We start from the raw sequence: 27,914 nt of genomic DNA on the forward strand, positions 1-27,914 counted from the left end.
CCAATCAGAAAAGCAATTAAAATTATTTCTTTATGTTGAAGGTTAATAACTGAGGGGTAGATTTCACTTAAAAGTTCTATTAATCTAATGCTCTTGTTACTGCATAGGTCAGAGTAGTCATGCTAGTGAAAAACTCAGACATGGATAATTATGGTAGTATAAATATTAATCATATTTCCCAGCAATAATTATATATGTATGCAGTGCTTTGTATTCATCTGTGTCCCCATTCAGGAGATTGTACTACTTGATCTCTACCCCTGTAGTGTCTTGTTACAGCACCATTTCTGCACAGCTCTTCCTACTGCAGATCAGCCCCATTCCTATGAACCCATAGGCCTGGTGCTAAGGAAGAGAACTTTCTGTTCCATATGAGCTTTCCAAAGGCAGTTCTTTTCAGTGGCCAGAAAATTGTTAGTCGTGCTTCTCTTGCCTTGCAAATCCCTGGGCAGGATGCAGGAGTTACCAGAGATCGCTGGTTTGACGTGGTGCTTCTAATTTGGCTGCTGGACTGTGTGTCCTTTGTGCAGGACACAGGGGCCAGCTCAGAGCCACAGGCTCAGAGCCACAGTTCAAGGGCAAGTGTTTGTGGTGGCATACTGAGGGTGGAATTCATCTTTCTGAGCCAGTCATTCCTAAGTCACTTGGAGCATAGCCAGGACTGAGGTACCCGACTCTAAGATACGAATCTAAGATGGGATGAATTGACAGGTATCTCTACCTTAACTATTAAAGGATCTCAAGTGACTCCCTTGGAATAATTGCCTATGCTTTAAATGATTAAAGTTAGAATGGTATCATCCTTGTTGTCAGGTTAATAAGCCTGTTACAGCTTTGAAACTAAACAACAACTGTTAAAAGTCCAGCTTTCAGCATATTTTTGAGCTTGTTCTGTATTTAGATATTCATGTCCAAAAACAGGCCTAGTTTTAGTAGTGCAGTTGTAGAAAATAATTGCATATTAAATTAATTATTTCCTAGATTAATTACACTTACATATTCTGTTTCTGATTTAAGGTAGAAATCATGCTCAATTTAATTAAACAATACAGAGCTGTGTGATAAATGGCAAGGATGGAAACCACAAACATAGGGCTAAATATTACTGATGATGCTCACATTTGAACCATGACAGTGTTATTTTTTTTTAATTATGCTGTTCATGAAATTTGCTCTTTTAAGCAGAAAGGTAGACTTCTATTTCTCTGTTTGAAAAGTAATCATTGTGAATACCTGTGAACATAGTGTAAAGTACTCAACAGCCTTTTATCTTTTACTTTTTATTCAAATACTGACTGGCAAAATTCTGGCAGATTTTTGAATCTGAAAATTCAGGAGGGTGAAGCTCACAACATTTTTTGCCCAGCATATGATTGTTTCCAGCTTGTGCCTGTAGACATCATAGAAAGTGTGGTTTCCAAGGAGATGGACAAGCGATACCTTCAATTTGACATTAAGGTAAATTATCAAACTGTTCCTATACTCTTGAACTCTATTCCATTTCATAAGAAGTAACTTAAAGGTTCTGTATGAAATGCTGCAATAGATCTGTACCTTTCCAAGTAGAAATTCATAAACAAATATGTGCAAATATGTCTTGGCTCTTATGCAGCATAATATCAATGTTTGCTGTACCACAGAGAAAAAAAGAAAGAACATTTTATGTATTCCTTAAGTAGAAATGCCATATTTCCATTGTCTGTTGTCTAATGCAGTATTAATAAAATAATTTGATCAAACTCATTTTTGTAACAGGTGATATGAAGGTTTTAATCAGTCAGAGTTGTTTGTGTTTGCAACCTGAAATTCTAAAAGTTTTCAGATTGTTTTTACTGCATTCAGAAATAGCACCTGTTTCCTTTTAAACAACTTCCTAGTACAATGCTTGATATGATTGCTGTATATGGGTAGAGGAGTTAGGAAAAGCTTGATTTAGTTTTCGTCATTGCAATTTGTTTTTAAAAGCAATCTTTTAATTCAACTTTCTTCTTTTATACTAGTGCAGTAATGAACTAGTCTTGAGAAATGTGCTACTTTATCAGTGGTGACAGGCCAGAGGTAGAGAAATATTTTTTCATTTACACTACAGTACTTTCTCTGCAACAAGTCTCTATTACACAGTGAGATGCAAATTAAATTGCCAATTCTGACTCATCTCTTGCATATTTTATTTTAAGTGATTGTTGATCAGAATAGGTTTGAAGCAAAGTAGTGGAAGTTCCTTTTTTCTCCTCATTTATTAGATACAGTTTTTACAAAAGATGGCCTGTTACATCAACCAAAAAAGATGGAAAATAAATTACTGAGTTAGTCTGGTTCTGATTTCTGGCTTATTGTGAGATTTTTGTTTAATCAGTAAGGTTTTCATTCTTTCCAACTGAAAGAATCAGTTCTGCTAATGAGTGTATTGCCAGTGTGTATATAGTAGTTTACTGTTAGCCACATCACAAAGGAATTAACTTGCAGATATTGAACATTTGTTTGGAATGTAAGTAATTTCATTCTTAGTGTAAGTCTGAAGTACTGTTGTTACTAAAAAAAGGTGGAAATTTAATTATTGCCTTTCTATAAACATATTTAAAAGTCTATCCTTGTAGCTACAAGACTTGCCTTATAGATTTTTGCTTTGTTCCTTCAAAGGAGGACTATGAATACAAATTGTTTTATATCAAGGATGAAATCTGATCTTACGTGGTAAAATATTTTCCTTTTTTTCTTTTTGTTTCCCCCCACAGGCCTTTGTTGAAAATAATCCTGCTATTAAATGGTGTCCTATACCTGGCTGTGAAAGAGCAGTAAGGCTAACAAGACAAGGGACAAATTCAACAGGGTCAGATACTCTTAGCTTCCCTATGCTAAAAGCCCCTGCAGTAGACTGTGGGAAAGGACATCTCTTCTGCTGGTTAGTATTGGAAACTTACCTGCCTCTACATAAACTCACAGTCACTGCTATTCCAGGGACTGATTGAAAAGTCTCACATGGCACCAAGAGTGCAACAGAAATTGGTATGGAATGATAAATGACTGTTATATCCTCTATCCATGCACTACATGAATATTGTAGTATTTTGGGGCACTGCAAAGAGTTATAATCCAGTAGTCATTATTGTCTCTGTTAGGTGCAAAACAACAGCATGGAGTGTTGTGATGTTCTGTTTTGAAGGAACAGAGGAAAAGTGGGATACTGGAACAGGGATTTTTGTGTCTGTGTAGGTTTAGGATCAAAACATGGCACATGCTCTATTGTAGTGTAGAAAACCAGCAATGTTTAGCTCTTCCTGAATTTTGCTAGGATCACATCAAAGAAGCTGGAGTTGAAATAGGGCCATGAAGGACCATTTCCTTCACACACAGCTATACTCTTTGCAGCATCACTCCAATCTTTGTTTCACTTGAGGTTCAGCACTTTTTCTTTCTGTTGTCTTCTACTGGGTTTTAAGATGAATACAAGCTCAAGAAGGAACAAAAAGCCAGATATTTCTTAAAACATCCCTCAGATTGCCCATCTTCAGCACTTCCTAGAAAAGGACATAAGAGTATCAACAAAAGTAAAAAAAAATTGGCATGTTTTTCCATGGCATTATCAGACTGACAATTTATGACTATTGCAGTGGGACATCTTTATGTTTTTGGAAAATAAAAAAGGGGCAGCCAAAGTACAGACATTCAGACAAGTTCAGCAATTCTTCTTTTCATATTTCAATTGAAACCATTATACAAGCACATCAAAAATCATCTGCTTGATTCCAAGTATCATAATTCTTAATGAAAGATGCTTCTGATTTTAGTTCTTTTCCCATATGAATGAAAGGAAGAAGGGAAAAAAAAAAACAAAACAGACCTAGTGAAATAACCACAAAAGCCAGAAAACATTTCTTCCTGGGGAAGAGGTTATTTACAATGGATGGAGAACTCAGAAAGAAGCAAATCCCATGGAAACAAACCAGAATATGTTTTCTACCAATGAAAATACAATAAAACTTAATGCCCTTCCACAAGCAGGTACCATCCTCTCATTCTTGCTTCTGATAGTAGAGAATCAATTTTTCCATTAACCTGAAGGAACCTGACACCACTTCAGTGTCATATTGACATGAACCTTCAGACAATGGTAGCTTCTGCTTCCTTTACAGGGACTGAATGTACTAGCTCCCTAGAATGTTCTCCGAGAATGAAAATGTCCTCTGAATGACTAATTTTAGGAGAAATGGGGTTTTTATGTTTCCTGATAATATTTCTGTATATTCTTTTTACATTAATGCTTTGAAATACTGCACAAGCAAATATAGTTAATGAAGTCTTGAAAAATATAGTCTTGAAAAATACTTCAAGTTAGCAATAAAATGTCCCAGAAGGCCTTTCCAAAGCGTTTTTATTCATCTCCACAAAAGTGAATGGAGAGTTTCAGCAATGGCAGAAAGTTCTGCTAGTAACAAAAGCATCTTGCAGTACCTCAAATCAGAACCATCTGCTAAGGACACCCCACCAGTCTTACAGTGCAAAAACTCTATACGTGAATGTGTTCCTCTGGAGAAAAAAATGTACTCTCAAGTCAAGAGTTTTCATCATTACCGTGTGTTTAAAGGGAGCTTGCTTTGTCTCTTTAAATTTCAATCAGTACATCTCACAGTTCCATATTTCTGTCAGTTCTGCAAGTTTTACCCTAATAATCTACAGCTTTGACATTGTAATAGCAATTGATGCTGCATTTAGTATGAGATTCTTCTGAATTTATGTATTAAAAAACAGCCCCTAGAAAATCACTTACTTTTTTTCATATCTGTAGCCTTCCTGCTCATAAAAGCAAGAAAATTCTCTGAGTCTATTGAGCAATTTTTTTTCTCTTTTTAATGTAGGAGTAGGAATGTTCCTCTTCCATGCAGAGTTTCCTAGAATTTACTCAGTTTTCATTATGCACCACTAACAGTATCTTAACAAAATGTAATCAATTGTAGCAAATAAAAAATTCTATTCCCTTTCAAAAAAAGTATTCTGAATTATTTAAATGTAGTATACATTAAAGCTGTGCGCAAATCCTACCTCAGTTTATTATCAGATCCATTCAACATATTAGAACCCCCTTCATGCAGTTTCAGAAGCACAAGGAATTGTAGCAAGCAGACACTTGTGGAAAATACTCTTAGCAGGCAGTGCTCACTTAGTATTGTACCATCAGTCCTCACTCCTTTCACCCTAGATATGGGCAAGGGGCAGAGTCTCATTCTGCAGGGGCGACAACTCCTCAGGTGCACTTGGCATGCCAGTTAAAAGTTGCAACACTGTTTTGCTGTTTTGGTTCAAAATATATTATCATGAGAGGGAAAAAATCCAGAATTACATTCTTCTTTCAGCCCTTCCATGAATTTTAACTTGTTGTGTTGAAACTTGCTACAATTGTAATAAGTATGTACTGTGCCTTCATATAAATCATCCTGCTGAGTATTGAGCGAGGCGTCTGGGGAGGCTCCTGCTGTTAATTGGCGCAGCTGCTCGTGTTAGTTCCTTTCATGCACTGCTGTCAGGAAGTCTATCCAAAACACAACTTTCATAAAAACTTTCATGAACAGTAGGCTCAATGCTCTTACTGTAGTAAAATGACATCCCAGCATACAAATGCTTGTTTTGGGTTGGGCTGAGGAAAGAGCTTCTTCCATGAGAAGTTGTTTTTGAACAACTGTTGTAACTGTCATATCTAGATAGATAAAGATAGAAAGGTTTAGATGTAGATATGACTGAACTTCATTAAAAATCCACAAATCTACAAATTTGAAAGTATCACAGACACATGGTGCTCCTCCCACCCCCCCACCCCCCCCCATAAAAGACTGACTAATCAATCAGCTTTTAACTTCAAACTGAGTTTGTCAATGTTAAATCTTTGCTATTTCAGTCCTTTCTGGCAACAAATACTGTATACTGTCAGAGGGTCTTGGCACTGTTGAAGGCAATGATTTAAGTGTCCTACTGTCCTACAAATATGAAAGGTGTTAACTTTCAACCAAGGCTGAAATCACCTTATTGCAGACCAGTTATTCATTCTAGTACAATCTTTCCCAGCTAAGATCTTAAATCCAAATCAGAGAAGCATGTGTGCTGAATTTAAGCTTTTTTGTTAGCAGACTAGCTAAGGGGAAAGAAGTTCAAAATTGTTCCCATAACCTTTTCTTTCTTCCTGAATTCCTGCTTAAAATGTCAACAAGGGCAATCAGAAGAGTATTGATGTAGCTTGTGAACCTGCACTGCAAGAGAGCAGTTCACCAGTGGATCTTTAGCAAGCTTGTGCATGCTCTGATGCAGCTGGTGCCCATCTGAAATTATTTGCTTTGATATGGCAGATGTCTGAGGCTATTTGCTGCCATTCCAGTAGAAAAAACGGAGCTATTACAAATCCAGAGTGCGTATTGACACATCCACACTGTAGCGCCATCTGGAAGCCATGTATCTGCGGCCCTGTGTAGTAGTGATTGCCATCATTAATCCTAGTAGCAACTTCAGGAGAAGCTCAAGAGACTCATTACTCCACTGTGTCCATGTAAATAGGTTCAAGCCCCCATTTAAGAGGCTCTGGTGGAAGGAATAAATATCCATAAATACTTATGCTGGTGTTGAAGGGCTTCAATCTTGTTCTAGATTAAAAGCTTCAATCTAGTTAAAGGTTGATTATTGCAACTGAATAGATGTAATTGTACATAAAATATATTTCTGTTATAGCAAACTACCTACTTTTGGATAAACTCTGTAGTCGGGTTTACATTTCTCACAGAAAATATACGAGCACTTTTGTGGCACTAAAATAATACCCAGGTATAAGAACAAGCTGCAAGCCAGCTGATTTATTCCAGTTTGTAATTTTAAGAAGCTTCTTTCCTTTATTGTCCCATTTAAATTCTTTACCAATAATAGTCATCTGTGCTTGTGAGCAAGTAGTCTAAGTGCATTTTAAAACAATGTTCTCTGAGTTGTAAGTAATTGTGTATACACCTTCTTTTCCAGGGAATGTCTTGGTGAAGCACATGAACCCTGTGACTGCCAGACCTGGAAGGACTGGCTACAGAAAATATCTGAAATGAAACCAGAAGAACGTAAGAGCCATGCAGGGCCAGCAGGGAGGGTTTTGCTCCCATTTTGATCTTTTGGTTTTAGACACATTTTTTTTAGTTGCAGAAAGTAAAAACTGGTTTCAATATTGGTTGAAAAATAGGGTAAAAGGGGAAGAAAATTATACTCCTGAATGAGAGGCTGCTTACACTTTAACTGCAGTACTGTGGTAGAGTGTTCTTTGTAGAACATTCCTCCCCACAAATACATGTGTGGTTCTTTCAGGGTATGCAAAACTCCTTCCTTTCCTTTTAAAGCTTTTTTCATTAATTAGTCAATTTATTATTGAATATAATTTCATTTGCCCTGTCCAATTTAGATTTTTAGCCTAGTCTGCTCCTGTGATTCAGTAGTGTTCCATGAAGATTTTTATTGCTTTAAAACTAATTCAAGCCATAGGTGATGATAATAATAATAAGGTTGAGGGTGAGCTGCAAGGGAGTGGTAAGAAATGGCTTAATGATAGGTAACATTTACTAAAAAAAACTAATAAAGTTTGGGTTTACACAGGACAGATATTTTCTTAGTCAGCATTAACAAAAGAAGTAAAGATGACAGTGATTTGAATACATACTAACTTCATTACCACAGTGCAGAGCCTTTCCATAGTATGTTATAAATATTTTGGAAAACAGAAAATTTCATAAAGAGGCAAAATACACCCTACTTTGTCAAACTATACTTGTTTTTTCATATACGTATTTGCCCCTTTATAAATTGTAATTGTCAGATATACTGTATATAAATTTGTATTAAAATAGATGCATGGGACATAAAAAGCATATTAATATTATATATGTATAAACTAGAAAATGTAATAATAAAATATATATGAGAAATGTGTATAGAGAAAAACTTCAATATTTTGTCAAGAAACAGGGAAATATGAGTCATTCCTGATCTGATTCTCACAAAAGATTACACAAGTTCTATTTCAACCTCTCTGTTTTTGCATGCTCCATATCCTCCTGTCATCTTCAAAAAGTTGTGGGAGTGAGTGAGGCCTATGAGGACGCTGCCAACTGCCTGTGGTTACTGACCAACTCCAAACCTTGCGCCAACTGCAAGTCCCCGATCCAGAAGAATGAGGGCTGCAACCACATGCAGTGTGCAAAGGTAAACAGGACCCATCGTGGGATTTCTTGAGGAATCAGATTCAGCTTTGTATGTCCTGTATATATTTTAGGATCACAGAGGTCCCAAAGCTCTGAAGGGTCATACCCGATAGCTAGTGGAACCTGTTGAAAGAATTAGATAATGAGCAAATGGCAGGTTCCATGTATTTAGAAAATGTTTTAATGTTTACTGAAATCTGTTTGGCTGACACGTGTACATTATAATGATTGAAATTTCATAAACACCTAAGAATAATTATCAGTACAGTATGAAACAAATAACTGATGGTTCAATCGTCATTAATAATGTAGAAGAGAAAGAACAGTTTTAATTGGCAGATGTAAAATTTTAAGGAAGGCTTAGGTCTAATGAAGGTTTTGCCTTACTATATTTTTCTTTTGCATTATTTCTCTAACATAGCAACAAAGCAGAGAAGTTTAGGTGGGAAACTGTAAACAGGAATTAATCAGAAGGAAAGAAAAGACAGCAGAGAGTGATTCCAATGAAAATTTATTGATGACAGCAGCCAGAGAATTAGTCACAAGTTTGCACTGTGCTACCAAAATAGAAAAAATATTTTTGCCATGAGTTCAGTATCATTTGAAAATGCTCTTTCACTGAAGTTAGTTAAAAGCAGCATATTTAGACATTTCTTTATGTCAGAAATATCTTCTGTAACTACAACTATTACCTCTTTGAGGAGCATCATTAAAAATACGAAAGTAGCGAACACTTTACATAGTTGGCCTTCAATAAAAAGCCAACAGATTTAAAAAGTAATTCTCTTTATTTTTCTGAAAATGTGCAGGTCTGTCTCTATTGCTGTGCTGATCCTATTTCCTTTATATTGTCACCTATTCTCTCTCTGTGATACAAATTGAAGATTGGGGCTTTTCTTGGTATTACTGGCAGCAGAGAACATTCTCCTACACTTTGATTTATGCCAAGTTTGCTGGTTTGGGTTTTTTTGGGTTCTTTGTCTTAAATTATTTTAAAAAGAGCTCATAAATTCCATACTTCTAAAAACTCTATAAGGCATGTTTGTTGCAGCTGTTGCCAGTGAGCAGCTCAGTTGTGGCATCAACAAAGTGGCTTCAGGCTGGAGAAGACTTTGGCCAATAAACACTGATGAATGTAGATAATTTGCCATTCTAAGGCACTAGCTGACAACCAGAGGTATCTTTTCTTTTTTGATGGGTTTAGGCAGCTTGAAGTGTCCTTAAAACAGGACACTGTCTTTTTAAGTAATTCTTTTGTTGTGGAGAAACCTCTGCACAGACAGCAGCTGCCTCCCCTCAGCCTGGTGAGGAGGGTGAGGAAGGGTGTCCTCAAGATCATTGCAAGACTTGGACACAAGGAATAGTGGTCACCTCACTTGTTGCTTCCTCTGCTGAAGTTACAATCCCCAGTGATGGAGCTTCTGCCTTTTTTTGCAGCGAGGTCTGCTCAATCTCACTACATGATGGACTATGGCTGCTTCTCAGCATCTAGCATGCACCTTGGTGTAGAGGAGAATACTCCTTACTCATAAAACCCTGTTTTTTGTAGTTTAACAGGCATTTTCTTGTTGTTTTACAAGTGCAGCTTCTGACGAGGCAGGGCTTACACAGTCCAGCTCTCTCATCTGTAGTCACTTTTTAAGCTTACGGGTACTTTGATTTCAAGGAACAGGAGGGGGATCATAGATAATAAATTGCTGCAAGTTTCATGAAACTTGGTAGCTGTATGATGCAGAGACTTCATTTGTACTGCCACCATGAGAGAGGCTGAACTACCTACCCAGCTTTTACCTGCTCAGCAATTACCTGCTCTGCTTGGCTCAGACCAGGGCCAGGGAGCAGATGGGATTTGTTAAGCCCAGGTGGTGATGATACAAGGCTCAGTGATCATAAAGACACATAGAACAGAGCTCAGGAGTTAATCATAGATAGTTAATCATATGCTGAGTTGGAAGGGATCCACCAGGATTTACAAGTCCAACTCCTGGCCCTGTGCAAGACACCCCAAGAGTCACACCATGTGCCTGAGAGCGTTGTCCAAACCCTTCTTGGACTCTGTCAGGCCTGGTGCAGTGACCTCTCCCCTGGGGAGCATGTTCCAGGGCCCAACCACCCTGTGGGTGAAGAATCTTCCCCTGCCTTTGAGGGAGTGGACAGCTCCTCCCAATTTAGTGCAAACTCAGTATTCTTTTGAGTCCTGTGTCCAGGGAAGCTGTCGTGTAATGTGGTTATCTAGTGCTGTGCTGAATGTTTTGTCCAGGAGGCTGTGAGAGAGTATCAAAAGCTCTGCTGAAGTCCAGAAAGGTTACATCACCTGGCTCCCTTGTTCAGCTGGGTGAGTCACCCTGTCACAGAGGGGGATCAGGTTTGACAAGCAGGACTTCCCCTCAGGAAGCTGTGCTGGCTGTGACCAATGATTGCATTGTCCTCTGGGTGCTTTTCAGTACCTCCCAGAGTAATCTTTTCCATGGTTTTACCATGCACTGAAGTGAGCCTGATGTGCAGTAGTTTTCAGGGTTGTCCTTTTTACCCTTCTTGAAAATGATTTTGGGTTTGGGAGGTATGTAGAAACAGCTGATGTGGTTTTGAATGTCTCATGAGACTGAGATACTGGGAGGAGGGTCTGGGAACATGGTGTGGATCTTGGGTTTTGAGGAGACTTCTGGAGCTATGAGAGATTAAAAGATAAATATAATGGAGTGATCAGATGGGAGATAATTTGGGTGAGCTGAGATTGTTGCAGTAGGAGCATATATACATAAATTAAGAGGAAGTTGAGCTTTATTAGTTCAGTTGCTTGTGAAACATTTTGTTTCATATGATCTTTTTAATATTTTGTAATGATTATTTTTTTTTGTAAGGAATATGAATGGGTTTGAACGGTAGGCAAATGATGCAGTGATACTTAACACTTTATGCACAGTTCTTCTCATACTTCATTCTCAGCACTTCTCACCATTTTTTATAAACCAGCAGCTTTAAAAAATACTTGAAAACAAGAAGAAGCAGCACAATTATTGTAGCAGACCCCTGACACGGGAGTACGGTGCATTGACTCCATGATTTCAGAAGGCTGAACAAATGCTTTGTTAAGCTATACTATATGATGTTACACTACATACTAATACTATAGTATACTAACACTAAACTAAAAACCCGTGACCCTTTCAGACAGTCACGACACAGCTTTGACCTAATTGGTCAGTCAATCAAAACCACCATCACCAGTGTCCAATTAAGAAATCCCTTTTGGTAAACAATCTCCATAACACATTCCACATGTGCCAAACAACAGATGCAGCAAGTGAAGATAAGAATTGTTTTTCTTCTTCTCTGAGCTTTCTCACAGCGTCTCACAGCTTTCCAGGAAAATCCTGGGAGAGAGAATTATGTGAATACCACACACAACAACAAGAAGAAATATTCTAGTCTTCATTGCTTTTTAGAAGAAAATCAGCACTACTCTTTTTTGAGACAAAATTAGCGAAAGTACAGTGCAAGAATTAGATTTCATTCCTTCCTGTAATGTATCTAAGTGATTGTATGAAATAACTACGGACAAACACGGCTGGTATGAAGTAGGTATTCCTGGAAAGGTTAAACTTAAAGAGAGAATAAATGCAATTTAATTTATCAAATGCCACTAATAATACTCAAGGCTTAATATTAATTAATGTAAATTTTCTCCCCTCATCTATAAGACAGATAAACACCGTTCACCAAATTGTGAAGGCTTTTGCTTTTGCTGTCCATAAATAGCTTCCAGTTACTTTGAAATTAAGTAGCTGAACACTCACTGCTGAATTGAGAATATTTAACACAGTTTGATCTTCTCTGATGCAGAGAAGCCTGAATAAGTCACCTTACACTTCCTTGTAAGGTTTTACCTATTTTGAAAGCACTTTACTCAGTCAGGGCAGAAAAGGCTCACCTGGAAGTAATCACTCATCAAAGTTTATGTTCAGACTTCTTCTCTCTTGCTTTGGTAGTTGTTATTAATATTTTGTGTCAGGAATACCACATGACAAAAACACCAGTAATCTTGTTTTTTTAAGTAATATTAGGAAAAAAATTTCATTCTTTCTTATGAATAGTTTCTGTGTTATTTAAAGAAATGGGACTGGTTTTCTAATAACAAAAAAACCAGGCCTGATCAGCTGTATTTACCATTTGGTTTATTTCCTCTGCTTAAAACTTAACATGTAGACCTAACACAGTCTAATGATCCAAGGAACAAAAATGATGACTGACATGGTTTGATATGGTTTGACAAACAGATCTCCTGACTAAGTAAGATAGGAAGGAGGCTCCTCAAAATTCTTTTACACTCAGAATGCTGTTGATTAAGTTGTCCATAGAGGAATGATGATGCCTAACTACAAATCTAAGACATTTCAACTACTTTTTTTTTTTTTCCTTTTTCCTGAAGTGCAAATATGACTTTTGCTGGATATGCTTAGAAGAATGGAAGAAGCACAGCTCTTCCACTGGAGGCTACTACAGATGCACTCGCTATGAAGTTATTCAGCATGTAGAGGAGCAGTCCAAGGAGATGACAGTAGAGGTAACAAATGAATGTGTGTATTTGAAAAATAGCACTAAGGTTGCAGTTCTCCACTCAGGATAAGTGTAATCAAAATTCTTCCAAACCAGAGTTCCAAATGGAAAAATACAACCTTAAGCATATCAAAGAGACAGAAACAAAGCACTATTTATTGGTGGATTCATAAGATTTCTGCTTTTGACTTTGTTAACAACTACTGGTGACTTTACTCAAGTAATTTTACTTCTCTGTGACATGGTTTCCTTTTGTGAAATGAGCATGCTGGTCCTGCAATTAGCTGCTGTGCACTACAGAAGACATGCCTTAATTCTGGCTTTTGGAAAGTTGCTTTAAATAGCAGGGACTGTCAGTGTATCAATTCTTTGGGTGCAGTATTTGCAGTGTTGTGAATTTCAAAAATTAATTTTGTCTCTTTACTTACATGGCACTACGCACTGTGCACAGTGTTTTAAATATAGTCTGAATAGAAACAGTTCACTATTTAATAATATTTAATGGTGATTGTTGTATTAAATGATAGGACTTATTTTGCTTTCTTTTGTCTCTCCATTATTTTCCAGGCTGAAAAGAAGCATAGAAGATTTCAAGAGCTTGATAGGTTTATGCACTATTATACAAGATTTAAGAACCATGAACTTAGCTACCAGGTGTGGGTCAAGCCATTTTTACTGATGTTTGTTTCTGTTTTATTAATACAAAAATAATGATTTTATTTCATTTATTTTCCTTTTCTAGTTAGAACAGCGCCTTCTAAAAACAGCCAAAGAAAAGATGGAGCAGTTGAGTAGAGCTCTAAGTGGAAGTAAGTATTTACTGTGATCTCTGCCTTAGATTTGAAATCACATCAGCACAGTTATGGCTAAACTGTTCTTTTTTGGACAGTGCTCACATCAAGTCTGCTGTGTGATGTCATCCCTCCAGTACTAGAATTTGTAAACATTGGATGAAAGTTAAATGTACAGTAAATCTTACCTATTCCAAAGCCTCAAGGAGGAAGTAGCATTAGTAAGGTAGAAGCTAATGTTCTGTGCTTATTTCTTTTCCTAAGAACACTGTGCAGTTATTGAGAACTTGCTGCTCTTTACTTTCAAAATATTTAACTGATATGCACAGAAGTAATGCTGACATCAGCAGGAAAATGCTTTCCCAATGCTTGTTTCATATTGCAGCTGAGGGAGGCTGTCCTGATACCACATTCATTGAAGATGCAGTGCAAGAGCTTCTGAAAACTCGCCGCATTCTTAAGTGTTCTTATCCATATGGATTCTTTTTGGAGCCTAAAAGCACAAAGAAGGAAATATTTGAACTTATGCAGGTAATATATGGATATATTTTACTTCCCTTTTTTTTCTATTAGTTATCAGTGTCTTTTTGCCCTTTTTGTGGTATAAAACCTGTCTTATATTTGTAACCAAGTTTGGAAAAGTAGCATATTTTTATATCACTTTGCAAAAGAAAAGGATAAGGAGAGATGGAAGGGAAAAGTAAGAAAATTTCCTGTTAAACTGCCTTCTGAGGGTAACATTTTAGCTTCAGTCTTCATCTCCTTCTCTAGCTTCTCTTTTCTTTCTTTCCCTTCTGATGTGCTTGTCATCTGGGAGGAGGCAAAACTGGGGGAGTACCTGGGACTGCTGCCTCCATTCCTGTCCCTTAGGTCCCTTGAAGATGCTCAGTATTTCAGAGTGCAGGGAAATCCTGCTCCAAGCTGGAGGACAGAATGTTGCTCAGTAAAAGAGTAGGCTATGGGACACATATTTTGGGGTATTTTGATATTTCACAAAGTATTTTCAGGAAAATGGATATCATTCCCCTCAGTATTTATGGAGAAGAGCTCTTCCTGATTTGCACTTCCCTGTAAAACTGTTTTTTCTGTATTATTAACTCTTGCAGACAGACCTAGAAATGGTCACTGAAGACCTTGCACAGAAAGTGAACAGGCCTTACCTCCGGACACCTCGCCATAAGATCATCCGCGCAGCTTGTCTGGTGCAGCAGAAGCGACAGGAGTTCCTGGCCTCTGTGGCCCGGGGGGTGGCTCCTGCAGACTCTCCAGAAGCACCCAGGCGCAGGTAATCCACCCAGAACGCTGCACAGCTCAGAAGAAGTTCTTTTGGTAGCTGCCAAAGTGGGGGAACCCACTGCTGTTCTCTGACTGTGAGGTAGATGCTGAGTGTGGTGGTTGTAAATCACTGTGACAGCGATACTTCGTTGGGCATTTCATCCTTGTGGAATTACAGCCTTTGGGGAAAAACATATTTTTCTTTTTGAGGATCACTGCTATGAATGTTGCAACCTAAATTGCTTCCCCATTTGTGATATATTAATGATCAGATGTCATGGCTTCCATTTTACTTTTTTCCATCAATATTGTCACTAAATCCCTGGTACACTTCAAAAATCTCTTAAGTATTTTCTAAACATATCAGGCAGTTCTGGAATAGTCAACAACTTAACTGTAGGGTTTTCATAATTAATTTTGAATTAAGAATTAAGGGGGAAGACTTGTTAAGTTTAGAGAGCTACATTGCACTAGTTTTCAGATTTCAATAGGTTTTGAAGCTCTGGAGGTTTTTCATATTTCTCCTATTTCTAAATTTGATGGTGTATCTTTCCATTTTATAGCTTTGCTGGTGGAACATGGGATTGGGAGTATTTAGGATTTGCATCCCCCGAGGTAAACTATTTCTTTTTAATTTTTTTAACTTAGTTCTGCATATGCTAGAAACACAGGTATGATCACAATCTGCATGAAGAGCTTCTTTATCTTGAGTCAAAGCATTTCAAGTTGGTTAAGCTTTCCATTTTGTTTATTTCACAATAGAAGGAAATATATTCGTAGCTAATTGTGCAGTGACCATAAACAATGCCTCTAACATGGATGTAGTTATCTAAGGTGGCATTAGACAAGCTATTTCACATTCATTTTCCAAGTACAAAAGCAGTTTTAAAATTGAATATAAACTGCTGTCTGTTTGCTGGAGAGCCTTAAAGTAATAAATGTATGAAATTGTGTAGATTACCTTTGAATGCAGTATCAGTTCAGCAGAATTTGACAAAAAATTATGAAATTTCTATCTTCTGTCAAAATCCAAATAAAAACATGCAGTCTTACTCCTAATATTGTTAAATATTTCAAATATTTATTTTTATTGATAGGTATTAAAGCAGTATGGAAATGGCATACTCAAATAATATTAATTTCTGCTCCTTTACCAAGAAATAAAACTATAATTTTTTAATTCATATTCTGTGATCTGTATATGGGAAAGAGTAAGTGGTTTGTGAGACTCTGCTCTAAAACATGAGAAGCTTCCTATAATTTTTAGTTAGTTTTGAGAACATTAGATTAAAGCATTCAGTCAGGAAGGAAACTTCATTTCAACATTTCCTTGTTTGCTGTTTTCTTTCTAGCTAGTCATTGTTAAACATCCTAGAAAACTCCATGTACTTTTTTCCATATATTTCCTTTGCTATTGTTGGTGAGCATCATGCTGGTGAGAACATGGCTCGCTTCTCTACAAAAAATCAGCTGTTTTTCCTGTCCAGTTCCTTTACTTCTTTTGAAATAATCCTACATCTGACAACATCAAACTCATTGTGGTGTTACTGTATGATTGATTGTGATGTTACTGATGACAGTGGAACTGGCTATGAGAAGAAGCTGGTAAGAAATGTGTTGAAAAGCTGTTTAGCAGAAGGTGCAATTAAAGCTGTGCTTAGATGATCTGCTTATGAGTTTTTATGATTTGCCTAAATGTGGCACTGTGTGATGCAAGTTGGTTTCTTTGCTATGTAGCTATCACAAATACTTGCAACCACCTATACTAAAGGAATTTTCTAGAATTAATAATGGTCATCTTTGTTTATTTTAGTGAATTTCACTGCAAAGTATTTTACATAGATCCGGTATGATGAATAAATCTTAGTGTTCAATGATCACTTACTATGATTCCTTTTCTGATTCAGAGTGATAGAATTATAATTTTTTTAATAATTCAGTTATATTATTCTATATCAAGGTTTGGTTTTCTGTTGTTTGAGGCTCTGCCTTGCATTTAGAAAATCCCTGAGATCCCTAAAAACTAGAAGAACATTTTAGAGAAGAATCACTTCATGTTTGCCTTGTTTCTTTATGGTGTTCCATAGACTAACAAGCATATACTTCTAACTGCCACTGAAGACAAAATATTGGGCTAAATGGACCTTTTGTCTGGTCCAATAAAACTTACTTTTTGATGTTCTCACAATTTCCATGGATAAAAATCTGCCCACACCCATGATTTTGTGACTATTCCTTTTGTCCTGCATATGTCCTTATGAGTAAGCACTTGGTCTGAGAAAGTTTGTGGAAAAAACCATACTCTCATAATACAATCTACATTGATAAGGTCCTTGTGTAAGAGAAATAACACTTCTGGATTTAAGTTTTAGGTACTTTAGATGTTGAAAAGTTAATATAGGAAAGGAAAACTAATGATACTGTTATTTTTACCATTTCATTTGGCCAGACGAATCCTTTGGATTACAGATTTCCCAGCTCGGAGCTCACAGAAATAAAGAACAATAGTCTTTTGAAGAGGAGAGGGCGTACCTGTGTGCATAGTTTTATTGCCTTGTGTATAGGAATAACTGAAATTACACGAAGTGCTACCTACATAGGTTCAGTGTCAGCTGGACATAACAGAAAAGATACCTGGAAATTTCCCTTCAAGCATAAAACTAGTTCTTTCATATTAAGAAAGATATGCAAATTGATCCAAGTATTAAGATAATTAACCCTTGGGATGTTAGTTTGATGTGGTCAAGAGTCTTTTCCATAAATGCTACATAAACTGTCTAAGCACACACAATATGAGAAAATATAGGCTGCAGGAGTTCAAATCCATATGGTATGGCTCATTAGCAGCTCAAGTTAAGCAAAAGTAGAGGAGATTTGTAATAAAAATAAAAAATCCATTGAATAAAAATCCATCATAGACTGTACAGTAGAAGAGTGTCAGATGTGTTAAGACTTTCTGGAGCCATAGTGTCCTGGAGGCTCAGAAAAATATATCAAGTTCCAGTGTATGTCTAACAGCTTTCTGTTGTCTTTTCAAGGTTCTTTTCTACTGCCAATTGCTGGCAGCAGAGATTCTGAGATAATCTATTGGTCTAATTCACATCAATTGTTTTTATGTTCTAAAATCAGTGAGTATGCATTTATTAAAGAGTGTGTCAATAGGTACATATATAAAGTTTGGCATCAAAGATTTTAAACAAGTAATGTTCCTGGAATTGTTAAAAAAGGAGATTGCAAGTATTAAAATGTTGGTAGTACATATAATTTTTTTTTGCTAATTCATTGTTTTATAGATCTAGGATTACCTTGGATTTTTTTGTTATTTATGTTAAGCGTCGCATGATACAACTTGCAATTCATTTTTCTGAAAGCAGGTGATTTTATAATAAGCATATAAAATCACACATTTTTTATAAAAATGTGGTGCTTGTTACTCAGAAAAATAGTACTGCATGCTGCCCTGTGTTTTGTAACCTTTGGTTTATGCAGGAATATGCTGAATTTCAGTATCGGAGGAGGCACAGACAGCGTCGACGCGGAGACATGCACAGTCTGCTGAGTAATACTCCAGACCCTGACGACCCCAGTGAGAGTACATTAGGTACGGACCTCTCTGGGCTGGCTCTTTTCTCTTCCTACTTCAGAAATCACTAGTAGTGACCACAGTGTTTGTTCTTCTGTGGATACACTTTAAAGAAATTTCAAATACATTGCTGTATTTTCCAGGATACAACATAAAGGCTTGTCTCTGCAGTTTTTTTATGTGATCTTAGAAGTGTTGTTGACTTCACTGTGGCTGCTGCTGTTCTAAAAGAAAAATGCATTGATCTTCCCACTAACAACTTCTCAGCTGTCCAGCACAGGTTTGCTTTTCTGAAGAAATTCTGAAGGTCACTCATACATACACAAGTCCTCTACACCAATGAAAAGAACCAGTTGTGCATAGAATGTAGAGGCCTGTGGAAGAGCATCCTAAGGTTGTATTCCAAAACTCTGCCCAGAAGCTGTATTGGCAAAGGCAGCCAGGAAAGAAACTGGCCTGAGCTGTGACTTTCCAGAGTGCTGCTCTTCTGAGGGCTGGTAGTGCAGTCCTTTAAAGTCTCTCTGTGACTTGGCTGTCTGGGCTAGCTCAGTTCTGCCAGAACCTTAGCAGAGGTACAGAAGTAGTTTGAATCCAAATCATACCGTGACTCTGTTTCTCCAGAGCTGCCAATCTGTGTGCTCAGTATCTTAGCCATGCTGCACAAACCCTCATTTTTGTGTTTCAGGAACTTAACACATAGCTTGTTCTTTAAAACCAAGTGGAGAGATCCTTTATTGAGGAGAAAGGATCACATGCATCCTTTATTTTAGAAAAAGTAATCAAAATTTTAGTGAACTTTGGTTCTTCTCTATTACAAATAAAATGCAAAACCATCTTGTTAGTTACAAGGACTAGATTTTGACTGAACGCTTTGTCTATAGTAGTGATGGCCAAGTGCACACTGTTAAAGCATGCAAGAGATTATTTTATTTCAGTCTATCCCATTTTGAGTTTTGGAGTGGAAAATTCCATTTTCCAAAGTCAAAAGATTTACATTTATTTTTATTACAGAGAAGTTTTTTTCTGGAAGCAGCATCTTACTTCTATTTTCGTTGGTTTTAAGAAAACAGCAATGTCAGTAATTGCTGAAGTATTCCCTAAGAACTCTACTCTTAATTGTGCTGCAATGTTACAGTAAAGATTATTATAATGTTAACATTATAGCTGAGGTTTTGTCTTTGAAAGAACAGAGAAATTGGCAAATGTGATTTGTAATCCACCTGTAAATGCATCCTGTATTGTGTCCACATGCAGTAATTTTCGGGGCTTTCCATAAATCATGTATGTGCCTTAGAAGCACTTTGCCCCTTCTGCACATGCTCCCAATGGCATAGCCCATGCTTTCACAGAGAAGGGTACTGAGGGCAGAAAGGACAAATGAGCCAGGGAGCCACTCCTAAAACAGTGGGATTGGTGTTTCACCACTGTGAAAGAGCTGATGTGGAAGGAGTGGTTCGGATTCTTTCATTCAGAGTGAATAAAGGAGTAAAATTACACAACTGGAATCCAAAAGAAAGGAAGAGATTCTGTCAGTAAATCATAGCAGAGGAGGCTTCCTCACTGGTTCTTCAACCGCTTTTGTTTTGGTTGCCCAAACAGACACTCAGGAAGGTGGCAGCAGTAGAAGACATGGCACCTCCATGGTGAGTTCAGCTTCTATGGGTATTCTGCACAGCTCTTCGCTTCATGACTATACCCCTGTCAGTCGCTCTGAAAACCAGGATTCTCTTCAGGTATCTCCCCTAATCTCTTTTCCATTCTCTCTGCTTTGCTTGCTCTCCTCTGCTCTGCCTTTCTGTGTCATTTTGTCTCTGCAAATTTTCTTAATTCTTCAAGGAGAAAGGGAGAATCTAGGACAACAAATTATACATTCACAATGGTAAGAATTGCTAAACAATCACTGACATAACAGTAGTTACCTTTTAAATTGTGTTGTCAGCTCTGTTGGTAAAAATTTATTCTGATAAAGGACATGTAGGAATAATGAATGAATTTCAGATTTGTGCCAAAATTGCTTTTCATCCAAAATATGTAACAAGATGCAAGTTTTATTCTGAGAGCATCCTTATGTATTTCCACAGGCTCTGAGTTCTCTGGATGAAGATGACCCAAACATCCTGCTAGCTATTCAGCTGTCATTACAAGAATCTGGCTTGGCCATAGATGAAGAAACTAGAGACTTTCTAAATAATGAGGCATCTTTAGGAGCAATAGGTACCTCTTTGCCTACAAGACTGGACTCTGCTCCCATAAGTATAGACAACCCAAGGGGTGCTTTGAGCAGCTCTGAGCTTCTAGAACTTGGTGACAGTCTGATGAGACTGGGTGCAGGCAATGATCCCTTCTCAGCTGATCGTCTTCATTCCCACCCCTGCAGCGAGACAAGAAGTGGATTATACTCAACTTCAAGCGATGCTGATTCCAGCAGTCAAGATCCCAATACCAGTGAAAATCTGCTTGGAAATATTATGGCCTGGTTTCATGACATGAACCCACAGAGTATTGCCCTGATCCCTTCAACAAGTACAGAAACAGACGAGGAGTCACAGCAACCCAGCACTGAAGATGGGTCAGCAGGGCAACCAAACCTTACAGACACAGGGCTGGAGCCTCAGGAAGAGCATGCACTGTTTGAGGATGCACTCAAAAACGAAGGCAGAGGAACCCAAACAGAGGAAAGCACTTCTGAAGAAAACATTATTCCAAGTGAAACAGTATCACAAATCGGTGATAATAACAGGGAGGTAACAAGCACCCTAAATACTTCAGGAGATAGTTCAAGTCAGACTCCTCAAACCTCAAGTGAATGGACTGAACATGTTCATCTGGTATGAATAAAAACTAAATCTGGAGTAAAAGAATGGCGGTGACAGATGGTACAGTATGTGGAGTAAGCATTATGGAGGCTTTGATCCACATAATTGCAGCTCAGTTGTAACCACTGACATAACAACGGATATTTAGGAGTTCTCTTGAATTGTAGTTCTTCATAATGATGTGAACCTTTCAAGGAATATCCTTTGCATTTAATTAGGTAGTATTTGCCTTTTTGCTCTCAAGAGAAAGGAATAACTAGGTTGTACTCCACATTCCTAATACAATGCAGCATCTGTTTAGCCTTAGGTTGATGATCCTTAACTTGAAAGTACGGATTAAAGGCTTACACTGATTATTTTGTTTGGTTTTCCTAAGAAATAGTTTATTCCATTTTTTAGAACTCATAATTTCACCAAAATAACATCTAGCAGTTCATTTGCATTTTGGTTTTGTTTTCCATAACTTTTCCTTACTCATTTTTCATTTTCGTTAGCAGTGTGAACGGAGGTATTTAATGCTTCTCTGTAGTACTGCTCCAGGAACAAGTTTTAGGGGATATTCTTTCCCTTTAAAATCAAAGATTTTTTCATGTCTATTTACAGTCCAAATGTGCCAAACTGTGAAAAGTTAACTGGCAGTAGCCTAACGGAACAGTGCAGTGCTACTCTATCCAACTAATCCCACAATTCTTAGCAATGGAAGAAACCACTGGGTAGCATTGCTTCTCCAAATTTAACTGGCATATGTTGCCATGGTGACTGCATTTAATTAAATGTAGCCTGTATCTTAAGTTAATAAAACCTAATGCTGCTGTTAAACAGTTATTTTAAATATTAAAATACAGTGAGTTAGCAACAGCTATGCTGTATTTTAAGAGACACTTTAATGGAAGTGCAATCATAGTTCTTTGTTTTCATAATTCTACAAAGCATTTTATGCACTAATAGTGCAATTACTTTTAATTATAACATTTTATAAAAATATAGGAATACAGAATTTTCATATACTAGTCAGTCCCACAATTAAAGGTTCAGATAACACATCCTGCTCAACATGTTACGGTGCCTTTGCCTAACCCAACTGGATAGTTGCCACAGTTAAACAAGTAATTCAAATTCAGTGTTTGTTCTGGAGTAACTATGCTATTAATTGCAAAGACCTCCATAAAACCACCCATGGCCTTGCCTTTACAGTAAATAACTAAACGTTCAGTCAGTGTTTTTGCATATACAAAACACTACTAGGTATTTGTTCAATTGCACAATATTCATTTGCTGTGTGATTACTGTTTAGTGTAAGAAAAAAATAAAATTTTAAAAAAACACAAAAAAACCTTTTCCTAGTTGTTGTACCGTGAAAAACAAAAATACTGGTTTTAGATTTGCTTAAAAGCATCAATCTACAGTTAGTGAGATACAATGGTACAGTATGTAATTACAACTAGAATAAGTTGTTCAAATGGCTGTTTTAATTACATATAATCAAAACTTTTCATAACATGAGCAAATTACATACACTCCATTTTAAGTTTTGCTTAACTGTTACCAGAGATTTGTTGATATGATATAAAAATTTATTACTACTGAGTGTGTATAGGCAAGTGTCATGATAGCAAAGTTTATGTATTGATTACTGTGAGTTCAAGTGAGTGTTTTGGTAACTAATTCATGCAAATCCAGCTTTGGAACCTTGCAGTTACAAGGTTCATATTAGTAAAAAATGAAATAAGAATATTTTACCCTTACCCCATAAAAACCTTGTCCATTTTCAAGCATCTTTAGAGAGAAGGAATTAGAATAGTCTAAATAATTTTCCAACTTCTCCTATAGCCACCCTACTCCTGACACAATATTGAGCCTTTGAAAAATACCTATAGGTATAAAATCCTTCAACTAAAACGGTCCTTCACGAACTGTCATCATGAATTGGTCTGAAAGTTGTTTAACTCACATAGCTTCCTTGAATGGTAATTTCTGAATAGAAAGATTCTCTCAAAAAGATTGTGTATTGCATTGAGATGTATTGCAAAGTTACAGTAAGATATGTAAGAGTGCTCTCTGTGAAGATAGTGAAGTTTGTGGGTTCTGGTTTTATGTAATTTGGTTAGGTTGTGCAGTATATCCATTGTTTCCGTGTTACTCTTATGAGCATGAAATTAGACTATTAAATTTGTATTTTCTTGGTACTTATTTTAACACCATAGTCATTGACTTTACAATTCAAAAATAAAAGTTTGGCAAGACTATTTTGTAAACCTGTTAATTTTATAATGTAAAAAAATTACTCTAACCTTGAATTGTTATTTGCACTTTCATAGTCTATACTTGATACATTCCCACTTTATATACAGGTAGGATACTACAACCATGTAGATGTTTGGCCAAATGAATGCTGTTAATAATATGTAAAATTCTTTGATTAAACATTTATTACTTAAACTAATTCCGTTCTGTCTTATTACATCTTAGACTTTCTGTAGCAGGTCCTTGAGACTGCTGACAGACATTTTTAGGGTATGTTCAGTACTGTGCCAGATTAGTTGGACTCCATATAGTAAGCTGAATGTTTTGATTTGTAAATATAAAGTACCATCATTAAGCTTTGAAAAAAATCTAAAATAGAATTTGTCTTAATTGCTACAGCCACATTGTGCACTTGTTCTTTGTAGAGAATGCCTTGTCACTACGAGTAGTGGTGCTAAAGAGGGGGGGCTAATTTTTGTGAAAGATGCTGTTAAGTAGTGTTACTAAAGTGCCACTTAATATCCACTCTCCAGTGTTACATGGAAATTTCAGAGTGCCTCTGTTACATTAATAGCACTAAACTATTTTGTTCGTTGTTACAGTAATGTCATCAACTTCCTCCACCAAGCATGCCAAGATCATGGAATCACAGACTGGTTTGGGTTGGAAGGGACCTCAAAGACCACGTTGTTCCAATCCCCCTTCCATGCTCAGGGACACCTTTCATTAGACCAAGCTGCTCAGAGCTCCATCCAACCTGGCCTTGAACACTTCCAGTGATGGAACATTCCCAGCTTCTCTGGGCAACCTGTTCCAGTGCCTCAGCACCCTCACAGAAGGCTGTAATACTCAGGGAGGGTGGTGAAAATGGAAGCCAAAACATGGACACAATGATAGCCAGTTTCTTTACAAGCAATTGTCTGGCTCAAGAGACAGCTTTAACATGCCTTGAAAGAACCAAGTACTCTTGGTCATTTTATGTCATCTCTGCCATTGCTTTACCTACCCATGTCCCTCATGAGGGCCAAAAACAAAGACCTCACAAAATCCAGGGTGAATTCCTGGCTCTACTACAAACTCGAATGAGTAATTAAGACCCAAAAGCTGCAGAGACAGATGCAAGTTACTTATGCAAGTAATAACTGTGCAACACATCTCAAGAACAGCATCAGTTGTGGCTCTGGGAGTCAAGAGAATACAAGCTGCTTTTCTCACAAGAGAGCTGTTAAGTACAGAACCTTAGAACAGAACCACGTGGAAATGCAGAGTGCACCAGTCCATCAGATTTATACCAAATTTCATGCATTTACAACACAAATATTTCTGGAGAAAGAGTCCTCTGCAGCTGACTGTGGAACAGTGACACACACATAATAAGAATAAAGAATTCTTCAGCTGTGAGCCAGCTGACTGCAGGGTAGCAGTAAGAAGCTAGGAGGAAGCAATGCAATTAAATCCACTGCAGAACAATCCAACTACTGAAGCAGGAAATGAGCAGTGTGTGCAGATTTGCATCACTTCCAATAAAAATCACTCTCACTGAGAGCTCCTGAGGAGAAATGGTTCTGTACTGACAGAGTGTCTAACACAGTCCCCCTCCACAGGTGGAGCCAACATTTTATTTCCTCCACCTCTTTGTGGAGTCTACATTGAAAGTTTCACAGAGCAGGAATGCACTCTGATAACTCCCAAGGGCAGCTCTTTTTCTTATTGTGGTAAAATAAAATGAACAGAAAACCACATTAATTGGAAGAAAACATTTACTCTGCAACTTTAGCTGAGCTTACACAGCGCAAAATGCCTCAGCTGCATCAGGCATTTCCAGTCAGGCCTCAGACTGAGTCAACCCACTCCAGCTCCAAAGAGAGGCTAGTTCTGTTAAGGAGAATCAGGAAACTGAAGAGGATGCTCAAAATTTGGGATTGACATTTTAAGGCTTGAGATCCTCTGGAGAGAGGGTACTTTACTTAAAGTCCTGAGGAGCCCCTCCTCTCCTTCTACCCATAACTACCAAGTATTCAGCAATTCTCAGAACATTTCAGCTATTGCCCAAGACAAAAGACATGCTGGGTGTAATTTTTAACAAAACATCATAACCACTGTCCTTTGTGTCACCTTCCAGGTGAGGTAGGGGTGATCAGACTGCACTGACAGCAATCCCTGCCTCTCTCTGGTCTTACACAAGGCCAACAGAATAATCAGACCAAGAAGACTGTAATCTCGAGGTGTTGTTTTACTGTGGTTCCATTGAAATGACAGAACAACACTTGTCCTGAAATACTAAACTAAAACTTCTTGACAACATAAAAATGGTTGTCTAAACCATTTTTAATTATCTTAAGCTACCACCTCAGATTAGGTTTCTTAAAGCTTAAGCTTTATTCATTTGTGGCTTTTTTTAAAATTCAAGTTATTTAAAAGCAGAAAGAATAATCACAGTGGGTAAGTTATCAACAATATACAGTAGCATATTTAATTATGAGTATACACATATATGTATACATTCTGTATTTGTGACAGAAAAGACCCTGCACATGGTTTCAGAAAGACCAAGGGGTTAGAAGCCAGGAGTCAGGAAGATGGTAGAACTGGAGTTGAAAAAAAAGTACTGCTTTTTTAACAAGAAATCTTATAAAAATTCACAAAATAAAAACCTTCACAAAGTATTAGATATTTATCTGGACAGAAATGGACATTGTCACTCATTTCTAGCCCCTTTCTGTGCAGACTAGTGAAGCTATGCCAACGTGATGGCAGTGAGAGGGGCCCAGCAGTGGAGGTCTGCTGAGGTTGGTGGTTGGGAACAAAAGTAGACAGAAGCTGCAAAAAACAAGTGGTGGGAAGAGCTTAAGGGCTCTGAGAGATCACTGATCTGCAAAACACAACTATGGAGAGATGTATTAAAGAAACAGAAAGCAAAAAAATGCACCTGATTAAGTATAAACAGCTTGAAAAGAGATGAGGGTAAATAAAGATTTAAATCAAAATTGAGGAATAAATTTGGCATGTGAGACAAGAAAGCCAAACTTGGTGTGTAGGAAGCATGCAAGAGGTGAAACATAGCTGTCCACAAGCCAGCAGCAACCCAGGTGCACCCTGCATCCACTGCACACTGCATGAGGGGAGCATCTGTTAATAGATCCCTGCAAATTTGACTCTTTGTGTCCAAAATGGCTCTTTGTGTCCACTGAGGACAAGAAAAAAATCAATTTCATTTGCACCAAAGAAGCTTTAAATAAACCCTAAGGACGGAAACAGAATATGGGAACTAAGAGACTGCAAATCCTCATGCATGACTGGGCATTTCTTTCATAACATCTGACTAGAAAAACATCTACAAGGGATGGCCCACGGCCACATGAGTGGCTGTAGGTGAGGAACCACTGTTAGATCCGTGGTTCCTACATTTGGCTCTCAAAGCTTCACAAAGGCACATGTTCAGTCTCTGGCCTTTTAAACTACTTGATACGTGACTGAGGCTTCATGCAAGAGGGGCAGAGAATCATAGAGTGGTTTGTGTTTGAAGGGGACCTTTAAGATCATGTAGTTCTAACCACCCATGCCATAGGCAGGGTCACCTTCTGACCTTGAACACTTCTGGGGATGGGGCATCCACAGCTTCTCTGGGCAGCCTGTTCCAGTGCTTCACCACCTTCAAAGCAGAGTATTTTTTCCAAATATTTAATCTAAATGAAGGCAAAAACTGGCATATATTGATGGTAATATCCACCAACACTTTCTCCTGAATCAGGACAATCACTGCAGTCCATCTCCTGTCCCCTGATTTTCTGTTGAGCCAGAAGAGTGACAGCTATAAATCCTTGAATGACAGCAACTGGCATCACCTGCAAACAGGAACCGCACCAGAGACGGCTTCTGCTGCACAGAATCACAGAATGTCACGGGTTGGAAGCTACCTGAAACATCATCCAGTCCCAGCCTCCCTGCCATGAGCAGGGACACCTCCCACTAGACCAGGTCTTATCCAGCACAGGCCTTATCCAGCACAGTTTTGAACACTGTCGGGTTTGAGGCATCCACAGCCTCCCTGGGCAACCAGCTTCAGTATCTCACCACATTCACAGTAGAGAATTTCTTCCTAATATCTAATATAGATGCTCTGCCTTTCAATGCGTACCCATTCTCCCCTGTCCTGTTCTGTCACTGCTGTTCTTGGCAAAGAGCCCCTCTGGCTTCCCCGTAGGTCCCCTTTAGACACTGGAAGGCGCTGCGAGGCCTCCACACGACCTTCTCCAGGCTGACCAGCCTCAACTGCGCCATCGTGCCTCCCCCTGCCCGTCTCCGTCCCTCTCCGGGCCCGCCAGGCCACCGCTCTCTGCGCCACAGCTCCGGCCGAGGCGAGAGCAACCCCTGGGCGGGCCGCGCTCCGTTCGTGCCCGGGGCCGGGGCGCGGCCGCCGCCAGCAGAGGGCAGG

General features: G+C 38.0%; 1 protein-coding gene across 7 annotated transcripts in view; it reads left to right on the forward strand.

Moving 5' to 3' along the window:
• Positions 1–23,678, forward strand: part of ANKIB1 (ankyrin repeat and IBR domain containing 1) — an 86,629-nt gene extending 62,951 nt beyond the window's left edge. For 5 of the 7 annotated variants that reach the window (XM_038125219.1, XM_038125210.1, XM_038125240.1 and 2 more), the window contains 13 exons: positions 1,314–1,458; positions 2,736–2,902; positions 6,994–7,082; positions 8,084–8,214; positions 12,643–12,777; positions 13,338–13,424; positions 13,513–13,579; positions 13,947–14,092; positions 14,668–14,846; positions 15,400–15,451; positions 18,326–18,437; positions 20,019–20,152; positions 20,501–23,678. In XM_038125219.1, the coding sequence (XP_037981147.1) occupies positions 1,314–1,458; positions 2,736–2,902; positions 6,994–7,082; positions 8,084–8,214; positions 12,643–12,777; positions 13,338–13,424; positions 13,513–13,579; positions 13,947–14,092; positions 14,668–14,846; positions 15,400–15,451; positions 18,326–18,437; positions 20,019–20,152; positions 20,501–21,253 (2,197 nt within the window). In that variant the 3' untranslated portion in view covers positions 21,254–23,678. The remainder of the gene's footprint in view (positions 1–1,313; positions 1,459–2,735; positions 2,903–6,993; positions 7,083–8,083; positions 8,215–12,642; positions 12,778–13,337; positions 13,425–13,512; positions 13,580–13,946; positions 14,093–14,667; positions 14,847–15,399; positions 15,452–18,325; positions 18,438–20,018; positions 20,153–20,500) is intronic. The other 2 variants (XM_038125258.1, XM_038125267.1) reach the window with 2 other exon arrangements.
• Positions 23,679–27,914: the final 4,236 nt, after the last annotated feature.

Source organism: Motacilla alba, chromosome 2 (assembly GCF_015832195.1).
Source record: "Motacilla alba alba isolate MOTALB_02 chromosome 2, Motacilla_alba_V1.0_pri, whole genome shotgun sequence".
NCBI classification, from domain to species: domain Eukaryota; kingdom Metazoa; phylum Chordata; class Aves; order Passeriformes; family Motacillidae; genus Motacilla; species Motacilla alba.